This window comes from Calliphora vicina, chromosome 3 (assembly GCF_958450345.1).
Source record: "Calliphora vicina chromosome 3, idCalVici1.1, whole genome shotgun sequence".
In the NCBI taxonomy this organism is placed as follows: Eukaryota; Metazoa; Arthropoda; class Insecta; order Diptera; family Calliphoridae; genus Calliphora; species Calliphora vicina.
The window spans coordinates 37,488,980-37,504,552 of NC_088782.1; the positions used below are offsets into that span (position 1 = coordinate 37,488,980).

Genomic DNA, 15,573 nt, shown 5'->3' on the forward strand with positions numbered 1-15,573 from the left:
ATCTCACAAAAAATACCTATTCCTCGACCTTTACAAATCTTATTTTTTAGAAATGAAAAAACAATTGGAGAAATGTTGGACAGAGTACAAAAGAGACTAAGTTAAAAAAAGTACTGACTTTTTGACCCAACCGCATAGCACGACAGGTCAATTAACTAGTCCATTCAAGTTATCGCCAAACTTTGATTTCAATAAATCGCTCGTCATCCTGTTGTAACCACATCTCGTCCGGATCAATGTCATTCATATTCTCAGATAAAGAATCACTGATCATGGTGCGGTAATGATCTCCATTGATCGTAATGCGAGCTCCGGCTTTATTTTTGAAGAAATAAGGTCCGATGATGCCACCAATGTGTAAACCACACCAAATGGTGCATTTTTCTGTATGTAATGGACCATGTAGGGTCTGTTTCGGATTGGTCTCACTCCATATACGGCAATTTTGTTTATTAACAAACCCGTTAAGCCATAAAAATCATAAAGTCATCTGAAATTTACGCGAATCGTTGACTGATTTTCAAAGTAAATTTTGATAATTTGGTAGCGTTGTTCAAGCGTCAATCTATTCATGATAATTTGCCAGAGCATTCTGATAATAAATGTCAAAAAGTGAGCGCAGTATGACAGTTCGTTTGTTATTTGACGCTTTCGTAAGTTCTATCGGGCTTTAAAATCTATTAAAAACAAGAATTTTAAATATTTGCATGTTTGTGATAATTTATTGTGCCATTTATTAAACCTAACAACTTACACTGAAAAGCCATTTAAAGATTTCAAAGGATAATTTTATTTTTTCCGTTTTATTAAGCCCACTAACATGAATTTACACTGAGTCATTCCCGGAAATGCCTTTAAACATGCACTTCACCACAAGTATTTTTTTTATTTTATTTCAGACGACGTTTTTTTTTGTTGTAGTTGTTGTTGTATTACATCTAATTAATAAAGTATGTTGTTGTTTTTTTGTTGCTGTTAAAGTAATTTTTGTTAAAAACATGTGACTACATTTGTGAGGTTATTTTAATTAAAGTGGGAACACAAAGAAATTTTTACTGTTTAATTTTAGAGTATAAAATAAGAAATGATTTTTAACTTATAAGACCTGGTATCAGTTAAAGGTAATATAAACTAAAACCCCCTTCAATTCACCAATATACTGCCAATAAATAAAGTAAATAACACTGTCCAACAAATTGAGACTTTTTGATTGAAACAGAATAGCGACCCTATAATTCTGAAAGGGCATGTTGAGTAGAGCATTTTTGTAGAATAAACTTATAGACCAGCTGGTCTGAATTTTTTTTACAATGGGTCAATGTTTTCATTTTTGATCGAAGGGAGCAGTATACTAACTGAAAAAAATGTTATAAGTTAATGACTAAGAGAATTCTTATTATCAGAGTTGTATTGTGGAATTTTATGGGGATCATTTTTGTGGAAGATCTTAACCCTCTTGATCCTCTCCTTGGGGGTCAATTTGACCCTATTTTCGAGAAAATGAAAAAAGTCCTTTCAAAAAGGACATTAAAGGATTCAAATATTCTACGATAATTTTTGCCGGAAAATTTCAGTGGGTGTCACCAAAGATACCAAAGATGTAGATAAAGCATGCCCTTTCAGAATTATAGGGTCGCTATTCTGTCCCAAAAATGCTGTTGGACAGTGTAATTAAGGGCCTGATTCAGAAACAACACCGGAAAACCATTTGAAAATATTTGTATGAAAATCATTCAGTTTTCAAATAATGTTTGAGTAGTTTTCATACAAAAATATTAAAATTTTTTTCGTTCTCTAATTATTTTCCATATTTATCAGGCCTTTGAGTTTAAAAAAAAAAACTTTTTTGAATACATTCTTTAAATTAAAGAAAACAAGTCATGTACTCAGTCGCACATCTTTTCCAGCTGGTTGATGGTGTGGTGTGGTGGTCGGTCGCTGTTAATAATTCAAGTTATTTATTATTTTATTATTATTTATAGCTGATATTGAAAACTCACACTATCTGCACACAAATAAATATCTAATTCTACTACGTCACTTGTATTTTTATAGATATTTACTTCCAATAATACAAATTTAATTATGGTGTTTTTGTTGTTGTTGTTATTCTTTCTTGTTGTGGAATTTCTTATTGTTTTATAAATAATAATCATGCAATAGAAGCAAAGTATAAAAGAAGATTTCATTCATACAATATCTCTCTCATTCATTCATGAATACATACGTTCATTTATTAATTAATTTATTGTTTAATTATAAATTTGCTGCAATGAATGAACTTGTTTTTTTCTTAAAAATAAAGGGTATTTTTAAGATCGATAGAACGATGAAATCAATGATATTGTAAAAAATAAATTTTAATTAACAAAATTTTTTTATTCGAAATATCAATACATGGGGCATTATCATTTGAAAATTATGTCGGGTGTATGATCACCGCGGTTGTTCTTGACGAATCACATTCTGGACGTCAAATTTTGGGCCACTTTTTCTAGCATTGCTGTCGTATGTCACGAATAATACGAACGATGTTGGCCTCCAAGTCATCAATTGATTATCAGCATAAACCAGTGATTCCACGTATCAAATCGCACGACCTTGGAGGCCAATTGAAAGGTCCAATTCTCGAAATCAAGTAATTCCCAAATTTTGACTTTAATAAATCGATGGTTGCGGTCGCCGTATGTCACATAGCGACATTCTGGGAATCAATGTCATTCATATTTTCAACGATCTCCACTGATCGTGACGCGGGCTCCGGCTTCATTTTTGAAGAAATAAGGTCCGATGATGGCACCAGCGTGTAAATCACACCAAACAGTGCATTTTTCAGGATGTAATGGAGTCTGTAGGGTCTGTTGTTTATTGGTATCACTCCATATGCGGCAATTTTGTGTATTAACAAATCCATTTGCGATAAAACAATTGTCTATAAGTTGCGCAAATCGATGACTGATTTTCGAAGTAAATTTTAATAATTTGGTAGCGTTGTTCAAGCGTCAATCTATTCATGATGATTTGCCTGAATTTACTGCATATGGAGTGACACCAATCAACAACAGACCCCACAGACTCCATTACATCTTGAAAAATGCTCTGTTAGGTGTGGTTTACACGCTGGTGCCATCGTCGGACCTTATTTCTTCAAAAATTAAGCCGGAGCCCGCGTCACGATCAATGGAGATCGTTGAAAATATGAATGACATTGATTCCCAGAATGTCGCTATGTGACATACGACGACCGCAACCATTTTAACGATACCAATCCATATGAGATCCAAGAGCAGCGTCCAATGCATCCCGAAAAAGTCACTGTTTGGTGTAGATTTTGGGCTGGCGTCGTCATTGGTCCATGTTACTTTGAGAACGACGTTGGCCAGGCCATCACCGTGAACGTCGAGCGCTATAGGTAGATGGTTACCACCATCTTTTGGTCTGAATTAGAAGGCGCTACGTGCCACACAGCTCATGCCACATTGAATAATCTGCACGAGCGATTTGAGGACAAGGTTATCTCACGTTGAGGTTATGTGAACCTGCCATTGAGATCGTGCGATTCGACCCCGTTAAACTTTTTCTTGTGGGGTTTTCAGCAGTCCTCTACATAACCCATGCCATCTGTCAAATTCAGCCTGATTTAGGCCCCGGAGTCATGGTAAACTGTTCATTTCTGATGCAAAAAATTAAAAAGTGCAACATTTTTGAAGGACAGAGATTTAAAGTGACATATTTTGGAATCTAATTGAGATATTTGGGGTATTCACACGGTCTACTATTTAGTCATATGTATTGTCATAATGTCCTAATAAATTATGATAGTTTAAACAAATTTTTGTTGCGTTTCAAATAAATAAGTTCTAAACTAATAACACTATTTGAGCTATGTTTATTGTTTTGTCATAAAATAATACTTTTTTTTGTTTAAAACACAACAACAACTATTATAATATATTAGGACATTATGACAATATGACTAATAGCAGACCATGTGAATACCCCAATTGACTTGAAATTGTTTGTAAGACCAAAAATTAACTTATCTAAACAAAATAAAAATTAGTTCGGAATAAATAATATTTGCAATCCTATTAAAATTTTGATACAAATTTTGGTTCTAGAAACTCAATAAATATATAATTGGGGTATTCACACGGTCTACTATTTGGTCATATTGTCATAATGCCCTAATATATTATGATAGTTTTAACAAATTTTTGTTGTGTTCTAAACTAATAAGACTATTTGAACTATGTTTATTGTGTTGTCATAAAATAATACTTTTTAAAACACAACAACAACTATTATAATATATTAGGACATTATGATAATATGACTAATAGCAGACCATGTGAATACCCCAAATATGTAATAAAATCTTTATTTATTAACAAAACTTAATGAAGTTTTTAATGTTTTTTTAAATTTTCCATTCTAAATAACAAAGTGTAAAAATACTTGTCAAAATGAATCCCGCAATTCCTAAAAATTGGAGCAAAAATCCCAAAAAAAATTATTTTTTACAATTTTACCCATAAGGACCAAATTTCCTTCGGGGCTGGGAAAATACGTTGCGGATAAATAGGGAACACCTCAAGGTATCCAAAGTTATTTACCGTTTTCTGATCCCAGCTTTGGGATTTTAGAACATGTGGCCCAAAGTTGAAAATTTGATAAAAAAATAGCTCAAATTCCGAAGGATGTAGGGTCGACATATTCGAAATATAGGACTAGTTTTTTTATACCAAAATATTCTCCGTAAAGAAACCTTACAGAAAAACATAAAATTGTTATATGAAAATATGTACAAATTTGTCAAAGGAGGCAAGGTTTGTGGAACTTCTGAGGAGTAAATAAAGGCTTTTTATATAAGTATTTGATACTGTTGAAAACATTAGGACTTGAGGATTAATATTTTAGTAAAATTAAATAATTTTATAAAATTTTGGCACTTTATTTACCTTAAAAACTAAAAAAAAATATAATATTGTGATTTTCCACGAATAAAAATATAAAATTTGACTTAATGTAAAATTTTAACAGTTAAAGATATTATAACAAGATTTGGAATCAATATAGACTCAAATGTCCTTAAATCAATGGCATTAGAATTTTTGACATTTTATATTTTCAAATACGGAAATTCCTAAAACGGGGAAAAGGTGTTCCAAAAACTGAGTTTTTTCAGAAAAGTGCCTACTGTAACGTTATTTACCGTGTGATAGTAAAAATACTTAGTAAGTATTTAAGAAACATATGGGGTTATACATGAATGGAGGTTTTTCGTGGATCCGTGCTTTGCCTTTTTAGAATTCTTTACTCAAACCGAAATTTTTTTTTAAAAGTTGGCCAAGTTTGGATAGGTCTGGGGGGTGATATGTCCGCTAAAGTGAGCCAAATTTTTCTTTACACGCTTTTGCATTAAGTTATCTTTCCGGATCATATAAAAATTCTATTTAGTCCTGAAGAAAATTTTTTTCTACAAAAGAAAAAATAAATGGGCTTTTTTGGGAAAAAACTTAAAAAATACGGCCGTTTTTAAAAGTTCCAATTTTGGATGTGTATAACTTTATAGGGAACAGATAACTGTTAGCAAGTTTTTTTTATTTTATTTATAATTTTATTGCCAATATAGCTGATATTTTAAAAATTAATTTGGACCCTCCGTAGGTCCGCCATATTTAAAAATACATAAAAAGAGCGAGGAAAATTCAAAAAATAAATCAATAAACCTGAATATCTCTTCAACTAATAGAGATAACCTACACTTGTAAGCGTATTTTTTGTAGACCTTCTCAAGGACTATTTATTTCAGTTCATTCGGATCATAAATGAATTTTTTGGCGATTTTTTTAAAAAATTTGAGACCAACTTTGAGGGGCTACGCACTGGCCCCCATTACCGCTAGGAAGCTGAACAAACATAAATCAACTCGAAAACACCTCAGCTCAAACCATGTGAATTTCGCAACAATATATCCCATAATTCTCAAGATACCGAATTATTTCCAAAAAAAAGTTTCTAAACTACTGTTCACCATAGCGCCGCCAGTGGATCATTCAGTGGTCATAAAGAGAACATAAAATATGGATTAAAATAACTAATAAAACTTTTTTTTTCTCTCTTGTAAACTGACCTGCTATTGAGATGATGCAAGATGATGTTAACAAAATTTAAACTCAAATCAATGCTCATATACATCATTTTTAATTAAAATCTAGACTATGATTTTTATAATTTTCACTTAATTAAAATTAAAGCTTTTCTTAAACTCTGCCATAACAAATTTTGAAGGCAATTTTTTTCAAACTGGTAAAGTTGGCCGGAGGTCTTTTTTCTTCCACATTTCACAAAATAACACAAACTGTAACGAAAAGTGTATTTTAATTGATTTGAAGATAAAATCATAAAAAAAACTCAGTGTGACAATTAAACAAGTTTAAAAGAATATTAAACAGACATGGTTTTTTTGAAAGCAAAGTTAAGCTTTAAAGTAAAGTTTAACTTTCTAGCTGTTGTAAATAGCCTTTACCCTAATAATTTTGTAAACAAATTCATATCAGTTGCTTGTCTATGATTTATTTTCTAGAGCACTTAACTTTCTCATCTATATTTTTATTATATATAAAAATTATAACAAAAAAAAAAGAGACTAAACAACACAAATTATTTACATGACTATATCAGATGCGAACGACTAGTAAGTACCCAACTCCTCATACGAATATCATACATACTTACTCTTACTCTTCTGATGCAGATGATGATGATGATGACAGTGGTGTAATTTTATTAAGATTTTTTTTTTTACATATTTTTGCAACAATCTGTTTAAGATTCAGCCATCATAAATTTACTTACATCTAGTGAGACAGACAGACAGACAGTAGCAATAGCAGATAGTGGTGTTTGAGACTTGGAGCAGCATTGTTTATGTTGATGAAGCTTGTGAGAAGCTTTTAACAAGAGTAACTAACGTTTCATTATTACATACTTACTACTATTATTTGCTTAAACATATTTTTAGTTTATAATTTTTCAAATACCTGTGTGTTGTATACTTGAGATAATTTTAAATTGTTGTGTTGAAATATGTGTCGGCAACATTGAGCTGCCTGCCGGCTGGCTGGCTGGCAATGACGCCAGAGTGGTAGTAGGAGAAGTGAACCTCTATTCGATTAATGCATTTTAATTAAATATGAAATTGATTTTTTTTGTTCGATATTTAAAACTTTTCTTTTTACATCAAAAGTAAACTTTAAATTCATACATATTTGTTTGGAGATTATGGATTTAGGCATGTATAAGCCGGAAACTAAGCATCATTTGCCTCTAAGAAAGTTTCAAGTCAAGACAAAATCTTACAAAAAATTGTTCATGCGTCTCTTTGGGAAAATTGTACATGATAACACCTGTGAACAGTGGAATTAGTTGTAGAAAATATGAAAATTACAGAGAAGGATCTCAACTGAGAAAATGATACTTCAAACCATTCCGATTAAATAATGTATGATCTGCAGGGCTTAGAAAGATTTTACACAAGCAGTGCTGAAATGAGATGAAACGTTAATAATTTCAATAGTAGCCTAAATATCCATGGCGCTAAGGTAATGCTCTGTATTTGGTGCAACTAAAAGGGTCCTATCTATTATGAGCTGCTGAAATCTGGCCAGACCATCACAGAGAATTTTTACCGAACACAACTGATTCGTTGAAGCGAGCATTGGCCGAAAATCGTCCAGAATAAAAACTGTAATATTCCATCATGACATGTTGCAATCGCAGTTAATACATTTTTATTACATTTTTCAAATCGAAATTTCTCAAATACCAAGATTATTTCAGATATCCCACTACTACAGTCCCAACAAGTCCCTCTTGGACCACCATTTCTATATCGTGTAGTATGTGAACCATTCACCAAATTCCTAAAATGGTCACAAATCCTCTTCAGAAAATTTTTCAGAAAAATTAAATTTTTCAAATCTAAATTTCTCAAATCCCAAGATTATTTTAGATATCCCACTATTACAGTTCCAACAAGAGCCCCTTGGACCAACATTTCTATATACTATAGTATGCGAACCATTCACCCAGTTCCTAAAATGGTCACTAATCCTCTCCAGCAATATTACATTTTTCAAATCGAAATTTCTCAAATCTCAAGATTATTTCAGATATTCCACTATTACAGTTCCAACAAGTACCTCTTGGACCACCATTTCTATATAGAGTAGTGTGTGAACCATTCACCAAGTTTCCAAAATGGTCACTAATCTACTCCAGCAATATTAAATGTTTCTAATTTAAATTTCTCAAATTCCAAGACTATTTCATATATCCCACTACTACAGTCCCAACAAGTCCCTCTTGGACCACCATTTCTATATCGTGTAGTATGTGAACCATTCACCAAATTCCCAAAATGGTCACAAATCCTCTCCAGAAAATTTTTCAAAAAAATAAAAATTTTCAAATCTAAATTTCTCAAATCCCAAGATTATTTTAGATATCCCACTATTACAGTTCCAACATGTGCCCCTTGGACCAATATCTCTATATAGTGTAGTATGCGATCCATTCACCCAGTTCTCAAAATGGTCACTAAACCTCTCCAGCCATATTAAATTTTTCAATTCGAAATTTCTCAAATCCCAAGCCTATTTCAGATATCTCTCTACTACAGTTTCAACAAATACCCAATGGACCACCCTTTCTATATAGTGTAGTATGTGAACCATTCACCCTATTTCCAAAATGGTCACAAATCCTCTCCAGAAAATTTCTCAGAAAAATTTCAGTTTTCAAATCTAAATTTCTCAAATCCCAAGATTATTTCAGATATCCCACTATTACAGTTCCAACAAGTGCTCATTGGACCAACACTTCTATATAGTGTATTATGTGAACCATTCACCCATCCAAAAATGGTCACTAATCCTCTCCAGCAATATTAAATTTTTCAAATCGAAATTTCTCAAATCCCAAGACTATTTCAGATATCTCTCTACTACAGTTTCAACAAATACCCCTTGGACCACCATTTCTATATAGTGTAGTATGTGAACCATTCACCCAATTCCCAAAATGGTCACAAATCCTCTCCAGAAAATTTCTCAGAAAAATTAAATTTTTAAAATCTAAATTTCTCAAATCGCAAATCATTTCAGATATCCCACTATTACTGTTCCAATAAGTAATCCTTGGACCACCACTTCTATATAGTGTATTATGTGAACCATTCACCCAGTTTCCAAAATGGTCACAAATCCTCTCAAGCTTTTTTTTTTTAAAAAAAAACTAAAATTTATTTGAATTCCTATATTATATCCTACTATTATTTCACGCCAGAAATTTATTTTTTTATAGTTCTAAAATTAATTGTTAACGTCACTCTGTAAAATTGCACCTTCTTGTGTTATTTTTCTCATACACACTGTGCTAGTTAACTTTGTTGTTAATTTAAAAAATGTTTTCAATTTATTATCAATTTAATCTTAATCTTCAAAACCACTTCAAAGATATACATATTTTCTTTTAAAAAGAAAAACATGTTTCATTTATAACAGTTTTTCTAACGCATTCTTTTTTGATTATTATTACTTAGACATAGTCTTATTTGCAATTGAGTTGTCTTGTGATCATTGTCTAAATGTTTTGCAATATTTACTGGTTATTTTTTTAATATTTCAACTAAAAAGTTATAGATTGATTGAAAGAAAAACCAGCTTCCTTGACAGTTGTTATTGATGTGGTGATGATAATGTATATATGTGGTCTTCCATTAAAGAGCTGTTTGTTTTGGAAGCAGTTGCTAAAGTTGGCATTAATTAAAACAGATTTATGTGTTGAAGAGTTATGAAAATTTGAAATATGAGCATGATGTTGAAACAGGATTAAATGGTGGTCAGTAAAACAAGACAAGCAGTGTAATTTAGCGGTTCTTGTTAAAATGCTATTTAAATAAAGATAAAACTCAAGTGTATAGAATATATTATAAAGAAACTATAGAAGGAAATATTAATACTCATTAGTTTCTATAAAAACTAAAGAGCGTTTAAACTTAACCATGTAATAGTTAATGACATTATGTACCAACTTGTATCTCTATATAAAAGTATACCTTCTAATTGCTTTTTAAACATTTCATTAATTTATCATCATCCGTTTGTTCATGATTCCAGGGTCGTCACACAAAAACTGGTCAATTGGCTGCCATAAAGGTGATGGATGTCACCGAAGACGAGGAGGAAGAAATCAAATTAGAAATAAACGTTTTAAAAAAATACTCAAATCATCGTAATATTGCCACATATTATGGTGCTTTCATTAAGAAATCACCGCCCGGCAAAGACGACCAACTGTGGTTGGTCATGGAATATTGTGGTGCCGGTTCGGTAACCGATCTAGTTAAGTCAACAAAAGGACAAAGTCTCAAAGAAGAATGGATTGCATACATCTGCCGTGAAATACTGCGCGGTCTCGCCTATTTGCATTCGAACAAAGTTATACATCGTGATATTAAAGGACAAAATGTTTTACTCACCGATAATGCCGAAGTTAAGCTCGTAGATTTCGGTGTCTCCGCACAATTGGATCGTACAATAGGACGAAGGAATACGTTCATTGGCACCCCGTATTGGATGGCACCCGAGGTTATAGCCTGCGATGAGAATCCCGAGGCCACCTACGACAATCGTTCAGATTTATGGTCATTGGGTATAACGGCCTTGGAAATGGCCGAATCACAGCCACCGCTGTGTGATCTGCATCCCATGAGAGCACTGTTCTTGATACCACGTAATTCACCGCCCCGCTTGAAATCGAATCGAAAGTGGTCGAAGAAATTTCAGAGTTTTATAGACACGGTACTTGGTAAGTTACACAATTATCGAAATTAAAATAATAAATCGAAATTTATATAACGGTTTAATTTTTAGTGAAAGATTATCATCAGAGGCCTTATACAGAACAGTTGCTAAAGCATGCCTTCATTAAGGATCAGCCCACAGATCGTCAAGTTCGCATACAATTGAAGGATCACATCGATCGCTGTAAAAAACGCAAACAAGAAAAGGAACGCGAAGACTATCGCTACTCGGGCTCGGATAACGATGATGACGAACCACAAATTGCTGGTGAACCAAGTTCAATTATACAAGCACCCGGTGATACATTGCGTCGTAATTTCCAACAAATTCAAGAGGGTCGTATTGCGGCCGAACAACAACAGCAGCAACAGCAAATGGCTGCGGTGGCGGCTGCTCAAGCGGCCGCTCAGGCTCAACAGCAGGCGCAGGCCCAGGCTCAACAACCACAGGCCAATCGTAATCAGAAACCACCATCGGTAAGTGTTGCTTAACAAAAAATCCCTTATTCTATATTCTAACTCCTTATTATTATTTTTTAATACAGCGTGATCAACGTCAACAAATTGAAGAGCCAGGACCACCATCACGTCCTGCCCTACCACAACGTTTAATTGTCGTACCAGATCCTCCACATGCCAATCGACCATTGCCCCCCACACCCAAAGCATCCGAACCAACTGCCCAAACCCCGCAACAACAGCAACGTAATTCACAAAACAATTTCAAGCCATCGGTATGTATTGTCTGCTTTTGAAACAATAATAACTTAAAAAAATATACAAAACATTTTATTTAAAAATCATTGTAATGTTTAACATTGTGTATGTGTGAACGCCCCCCTTCAACCCCTCGCCATATAGTAACCCCCGCCCACTTAAAATTCATTTGCATTATATTGTACAGAAATAATATTAATATCAATAAAACAACAAATATATAAATAAATAATTAAAAATAAAAACGACATGATTAAGATAAACTTCCTGTAAACATGAAATCATTAAGAATTAATACAGTGAGTGACAAAAGAATGGAGTTTCTTTGTTGTAAATTTAATTGGTTTTTAAAAAGTAGTTTCCGAACCTACGACTGAAATCTGACTAATCCGTCGCCTGTCATGATCGTTTTTGGTATTTTGATGGAACTCAATGTCATGTTGATTAAACCCTCCCTTCTTGAATGTCATTTGATCAGTCATCCTATCTATAACATCAGTTTTAGTGTCCAACGAGACATGGCAGGAAAGACTTCGTATACGAGGAAACGAAGATCCTCTCCGTCATGTCACTCAATGTGATATTGATAAAGTCGTTCCTCCTTGAATGTCATTGGATCGGTCATTCTTACTACAACATCATACCGTTGCAGTTTCTCTCAATGCATGTCAGGAAAGCCTTCGAAACATTGTATACGAGGTAACGAAGGTTCTCTCTGTTATGAAAATTAATGTCATGTTGATAAAGCCGTTCCTCCTTGAATTTCATTGGATTAGTCATCCTAGCTACAATAACAAAGAGTTGCAGTGTCCCACTAGACATGTAAGGAAAGACTTCGTATGCGAGGAAACGAAGGTTCTCTCTATCATGGAACCCAATGTCAATGCCGATCCTGCTTGTATTTCATTGGATCATTAATCCTAACTACAACATCATAGAATTGCAGTGTCCACCGAGACGTATTTCTGTGATGGATATTATTATCAAGTTGATAAAGCATTTGCTCCTTGGATGTCATTGGATCAGTAAATACCTTGGCCTTGAACTTAATCCGATGCTCGATTTATAGTTTTATCCGACAAATATGACATCAATTTCAAGTAGATTTGTCCTACAGGCATCGTATACGAGCCAGGTTGACATCGCGATAACACAGGTGGATTCTGTGCAGTCTCATATAGTCTTTGCTCTACAGCAATTTTTGCAATGGAAATACCAGAAAAGCGATCAATGGCCACCTCAGCCATCATGGATCCCCTTTTGGCCAATTCGTCTGCTATACAATATACTCGGTATTCCTCGGTTAACCGGAAGAGCAGTGTAGAAGTTAGGTAGCCTGAAGTAGGATTTTTTCCCATAATTCTCAATAAAAGAAACCACCAACGACCCTAGTACCCCTTTCAGAGACGTCAGTATAAACCCTTAAGACATCGTCAAGGGGTAGAGTCCGCGCTGCCATATATCCCTGTTCAGAATTATAATATGGAATTGCAAGTTCAAAAATTGTTTTGCGATGCAGGAGTCGACATTGCTATGGATGTACCCATAGTAATTCAGTATCTTAAAGTGTCCAACATTCAGTCTCACAGCACAGTTGAGAGACATTTGCAACACCATCAAATCAACTGGTAGCCAGTTTAAAATAGTAAAGCTTAAGAAGAAGTAGACTTTACAGCGCCTGCAATCAGTATCACAATAGTCCTTAGAACTCGTTCAACGGCCTTCCGGTGAGAAGCATTCTCCAAGGCATGTCACCACATCAGTGGTTAGCAGGCAGCAGCATAAAAGAGACAGCAAAGAGGGCAGCTGACTTGGGTCCAAACAGTACGTCCCCTTTGTGTTAAACCACACCACTACTCCATAGAACAAAATGAGTTTAACAATTGCTTTGAAGATCCAATTGATACCCTTCGAGCTAAGGCCTTGTTAATCCTGTTCTGAATGTTCAGGTTCCGGGATAACGATGCCAAGGTACTTTGCATTATCCCTGATATCAAGACTGATTCCATTCAGTCTAGGTGATCTAAAGTCATCGATCTGGTACCTCCTAGTGTAGAGAACCAGTTCCGTCTTTTGGGGGTCCACTTGACTCCACTCACTCAGCATACGCGACTTTTTTGGTCCTTCTGCTATCCATTTCGACCAGCAAGGTATTCATAGCTATGTTCCACAGAAGAAGCAATAGTCGAACATATGACTCTGAAACCGAGTACCTTTTCGATTAATCGGCGTATACATAGATCAATTCCAAGACGCTCCATTGCGGTTAGGATAGCATCGGCTCTAACCCTCTAACACTAAAAACTTCAACGTTTACAATGCCGATGACATTAGAGTAAATTAGAAAAATGCGGTTTGTATCAGATTACGCCTAAAATTATGCTCGATTTGGGCCTTAAAACACCAGCTTCCGATACAAAGTTGTAAACATTTTTATAGCTTTTGTTTGAGGTATCAGCCTTTGGCCAAAGAAACTCGAATAATTCCGATTTTTAGAATCAATTTTGTGTTCGCTTCAATGCAAGTAATCTGTAAATATCACTAACGAAGTCTTCGACAATACTCTTCAGGTTCTGGACAACGGAAGGAAAGATCAATCTTTCTATCCTAGTTGATGTGGTTCAAATTCCAACTGTGAGTAACCCAATCACTCTGAGTTTGTTTCAGGACGTATTTTATGTTCAGTTCATTGCATCCTAGTTCATGAATCATTGTAGCATTACGGTGCTTAGAATCAGTGTCGTGTTCGTGAAGTGACTATCACTAACGAAGTCATCGATAATACTCTACAGCTTCTGGCCAAAGAAGGTAAAGCTCAATCTTTGTATCCTAGTTGATGGACTCCAAATTCCAACTGTGATTAAACCGAAAACTTTGGTTTTGTTTCAGGCCTAATTATACTCTTCAGAAGGGTATATATGTATAAGTTTGTCATTCCGTTTGTAATTTCTACATTTTTCATTTCCGACCCTATAAAGTATATATATTCTGGATCCTTATAGATATCTGTTGAAATCAATTTTCTGAAGACCCCAGATATCTTCGGGATCCAAATCTTCAATAATTCTGTCAGGCATGCTTTCGAGAAGTTTGCTATTTAAAATCAGCAAAATCGGTCCATAAATAACGGAGATATGAGCAAAAAACCGGGACAACCTCGATTTTTGACTTATTTTTGATCTATATATGGATTACTAAGTCATTAATATAGACAATATGGATATCTAATGATAGATATTTCAAAGTCCATTGCAACGATGTAGATAAGGCTATAGTAAGTTGGACCTACAATGGGTCAAAATCGGGAAAAATATTTTTTAACCCGAATTTTTTTTTATCCAAAAATTTTTTGTCATAATTTTTTTAAAAAATAAAATTTAAAAAAAAAATTAAAAATTTAAAAAAAAAAATAAAAACTAAAAAAAAAAATTTGAAATTTTTTAAAAAAAAATTGGAAAAAACTTTTTTTTAAAAAACAATTTCAAAAAAAAAATTTAAAAACAATTCAAAAAAAAATAAATTTTGTTTACCTAAAAATATTTAAAAAAATTTATTTTAAAGTATCATTTGGTGAAGTTATATAAGATTCGGCACATCCGAATATAGATCTCTTACTTGTTTTATGCTCAGTTCGTTGCATCCTACTCGTTTAATCATTGGATCATTACGATGATTATAATCAGTGTCGGTTGTAAAATTGTGGAACAAAATCAACAAAAAATTGTTTGCTCTCAAAATCTTAAAGAACAACTTAAAAACTCCATTGTTTAATCATTCGCTAACTACATCTGTCGACTCATCATCATTTGTATATATTCTATTATATTCATAAATCATGTCATACGTCTCGTGCTCTCTTTCAGTAATTGTAACAATTCATTTCCAATAAAACTATATATAATTATACAATAATATTTTAAATACATGTAATCATATATTTTTTAGTTTATTTGCGTCCCCTTTTTGTACTATTATGCCATTAAGTA

The 15,573-nt window shown here is 33.6% G+C and overlaps 1 protein-coding gene across 6 annotated transcripts in view; it reads left to right on the forward strand.

The window, feature by feature from the left end:
- msn (serine/threonine-protein kinase msn) overlaps nt 1–15,573 on the forward strand; it is a 159,953-nt gene that overhangs the window by 99,375 nt on the left and 45,005 nt on the right. For all 6 annotated transcript variants that reach the window (XM_065504414.1, XM_065504417.1, XM_065504418.1 and 3 more), the window contains exons 4-6: nt 10,185–10,875; nt 10,941–11,347; nt 11,416–11,604. In XM_065504414.1, coding sequence (XP_065360486.1) covers nt 10,185–10,875; nt 10,941–11,347; nt 11,416–11,604 — 1,287 coding nt within the window. The remainder of the gene's footprint in view (nt 1–10,184; nt 10,876–10,940; nt 11,348–11,415; nt 11,605–15,573) is intronic.